At 40.3% G+C, this 3,581-nt stretch overlaps 1 protein-coding gene across 2 annotated transcripts in view; it reads right to left on the bottom strand.

Moving 5' to 3' along the window:
- Positions 1-275: 275 nt before the first annotated feature.
- Positions 276-3,581, bottom strand: part of spata5 (spermatogenesis associated 5) — a gene marked incomplete at its 3' end in the record, with an annotated part of 96,466 nt that continues 93,160 nt past the window's right edge. For both annotated transcript variants that reach the window (XM_024280011.2, XM_036216217.1), the window contains 1 exon segment: positions 276-399. In XM_024280011.2, the coding sequence (XP_024135779.1) occupies positions 276-399 (124 nt within the window).

Below are 3,581 nucleotides of genomic sequence, written 5' to 3'. Positions count from 1 at the left end.
AGGGGTGGGAAGAGGTTTTTTTCTTTCCATTCCCCTTACATTGTCACAAAAAATAAGTTTGTATGTTGTTTTGTTTCTGACATTTTTTGTGGTAATGAATTCAATAAATACATATTTATTACATAATATACACAAGTTTAAGCAACAGGAATTATAACACAATATCCTTTAAGAGTCCACACAAATACATGAAAAAGCCTGTGCTTGCTCAGGTTATGGAAATCTGTAAAACTTTTAAATATTAGCATGCAGGTGAAAATACTCAGTCTAGTTACCTTATCAATCATGTCAGGCCGGTTGGTTGCAGCCAGTACTGTGACATCTCGGAGTTGCTCGATGCCATCAATCTCTGTCAAGAGCTGAGCTAGGACCCGGTCACCGACACCTAAACCTGTGGCACTACATGTATGAGAAAACAAAGAATGCAATGGAAAAATGAAGCAGGAATGAAAAAAAGTCGTGGATGCAAGCATGTACATATAGTGGGAAATGTTCATATATGCACTTAAATACAGTTATGTAAAGCAGATTTTTAAGTGAATTTTGAATTAAATGGATCCACCTCATCTACCATGAAAATTCTACTTTTTAAGATTTTAAATGCATTTTACTGTTCATTTCTCTCTATAAAGAACCCCAAATCGGCATTTTGATCCGTTCATGCATTCAAGAATAGCCCCTCCCATACCCACGAAAACGAGCGGGTGTAAACATGCTGATGTAAGATAAATGCCAACACCTCCCTCCAGGAAGAGTCTGTGCTGCAAGCTCCGCCCCCAGTCTAACACAACACTATTTCTCCACATGGTTAGTGATTATCAGCAGAAAAACTTTCATTTTAGATGCAGAATGCAGAATACTGTATATCTTCCAGTTGTGTCCTGTCTTCAATACATTCCAGCTCATATAGGTGTTTCTTAGTTTATACGCCTCGCTCATTTAGGATCCCCCACCCCACTCACCCCCTGGTCCGGCACAGCCGTGCATAAGCCGCATGTTTGTTGTGAAGTGTGAGTGTAGTGATAGCCAGGCCTACTAAAGGCAGATATATCGAATGTGCATCCATCTTTGAAGAATTTTGGATTATTTTTGTGGGAGAAATATAAAGATACTGCCACAGACTCTAGGATGATATCATGGAGCAGACTGCAGCCACACGCAGGGGCAGGCGGAGCTTCAACAATCGAGCCGTTTTACTTCCAGGTATGAAAAGACTCACAAAATATAACTAATATATCATAAATCATTTGTTTTTCAGTGTTCCAAAGGTAATAACCGGCTCAGTGGCCTTGTGGTAGAGTGTCCGCCCTGAGATTGGAAGGTCGTGGGTTCAAATCCCGGCCGAGTCATACCAAAGACTTTAAAAATGGGACCCAGTGCTTCCCTGCATGACACTCAGCACTAAGGAGTTGGACTGGGGGGTTCAACCACCAAATGGTTCCCAAGCGCGGCTGTGTCTGCCGCTCACCGCTCCCCCAGGGGATGGGTCAAATGCGGAGAACAAATTTCACACACTTAGGTGCGTGACAAATAATAATGGATTGGATTTATCTGCGCTTTTCCAGACGCTCAAAGCGCTTACATTGTGTATCCATTATTCATTCACACCTCATTCATACTTGGTGACGGTAAGCTACTATTGTAGCCACAGCTGCCCTGGGGCAGGCTGACAGAGGCGTGGCTGCCTCTGACCATCACCGGAACATCCATACACATTCACACACCAGTGGAGCCACTGGAGGCAAGTAGGGTTAAGTGTCTTGCCCAGGGACACAACAACACTTGGCTGGCGGGAGCCGGAATCGAACCGCCTATCCTTCGATCAGTGGCCGACCCGCTCTACCACCTGAGCCACTGCCGCCCTCGAAATAGTGGGACTTTAACTTTAACTTTAATATATGATCATGTTTATAGATATAGTTCACTCCATAGTATGGTCCCTGTAACAGTGCACTGTCTTGTGGGGTCATCTGGATCCCACAAGACAGTGCGCTGAACTTTTATTTATCATTGATTTTGAGTTTCACTAATGTCCAAAGCAGACATAAAATCCTGTCCACCTTTGTCCACATTTGTCATGGAAGGAATCACACATCAATATGTGGTTGGAGTCATCTGGACCCCAAAGAGAGTGGAAATTAATATGTAAGGTTCAGTGTTGGGCATCTCACTTCAAAAAAGTAATTAGTTATAGTTACTAGTTACTTCTCCCAAAAAGTAATTGAGTTAGTAACTCAATTACTGCATCTTCAAAGTAATTAGTTACTTGGAAAAGTAACTCGTTTTAAATTACTCTTTAAATATGGTAATATTTTGTATTTTTTCCTGCGTTACAAATAAAAAAAATAATTTACATTCAATAATAGATGATAACCGACAATAGTATACTGGTATAGTTTTCCAATGGAGTCATATTGTCTAAGTTTAGGATACACATGAGAGAGGGTTTAGGGAAAGAATTTTCAATATTTATTTGTCAGAATTATCACACAAAACACTGCAACAAGTGGTATATAAAAAATGTAACTTCACACAAAAAAGGTAAACGTTTCAACTATTAACATACTTCAAGTATCTTACCTACAACTATAATTAAACAAAATGGCTTAAAAAACTGAAAGTGCAAAACAATAATAAATTAATAAACTACAATTATTAACCCATATTTCTGCTAAGAGGAGCAGCTCTCTGCATCTCTTTTTTCTCTCCCAAAATCCCGCAGCCCCGCCCACTCGCTCCGGAGTCTGCTCACTGCGTTGATCTGTGCGCGCTCGTGTCTGTCTGTGTTGTGTGTTTTATAAATATTACCCTGTTTCTGCTAAGATGAGCTACTCTCTGCCTCTCTGTTGTCGTTTTATTAACTCCCGAAACTCCTCACTCCGCACCGGAGTCTATCCACGTTGATCTGCGTGTGTACGTGTCTGTGAAAAAAGAAAAAAAAGTGTGCGTGCCTGTCTGTTTTGTGTGTCTCTGTGCTCGCGCGCGCACGTTTGTGTTGTGATTGTAATGTTTATATCCGTGTCTACCGCCTGTTTAGACACAAAATTATGATCACATTTATCAATCGTGACATTTTATTGTGAAAAAAACTGGTTATATTTTGAAAAGAAACCGGATTTTCGCATGTATCTTGATGCAACTTGGGGCGCGTAACACAAGCAACTTTCGGGTGCGAAGCGCCCAGCTCCAGCAAGATCATCAAACTTTGAAGTAACGCGCCGCGATTTACACGAAGTAACTATAACGGCGTTACAGCGAGGATGAAAGTAATTAGTTAGATTACTAAATTACTTGATTTATAACGCCGTTAGTAACGCCGTTATACTTAAACGGCGTTAGTCCCAACACTGGTAAGGTTACACATGATAAAAAGTGTGTCAGTCTGTCACCAACAGTTTGTTTTTGATTTTTTCTTTTCTTTTTTTTCTTTTTTTCTATATGTCCTGTCCAACAGCTGAGTCAACAGATATGGTCTGAGAGCTTCTTGTGTTGGGCAGATTTTACTGTCACAACAGGAGATAATTGAGTATAAAAAATGTTCAACTTTATTTATATCTATTATGTTTTGGTTTTTATTTTAT

The sequence above is a fragment of the Oryzias melastigma genome, linkage group LG17 (genome assembly GCF_002922805.2).
Source record: "Oryzias melastigma strain HK-1 linkage group LG17, ASM292280v2, whole genome shotgun sequence".
NCBI lineage: Eukaryota > Metazoa > Chordata > Actinopteri > Beloniformes > Adrianichthyidae > Oryzias > Oryzias melastigma.
Note: the sequence above shows the minus strand (reverse complement) of the source record. Positions and strands in the feature narration are given on the sequence as shown.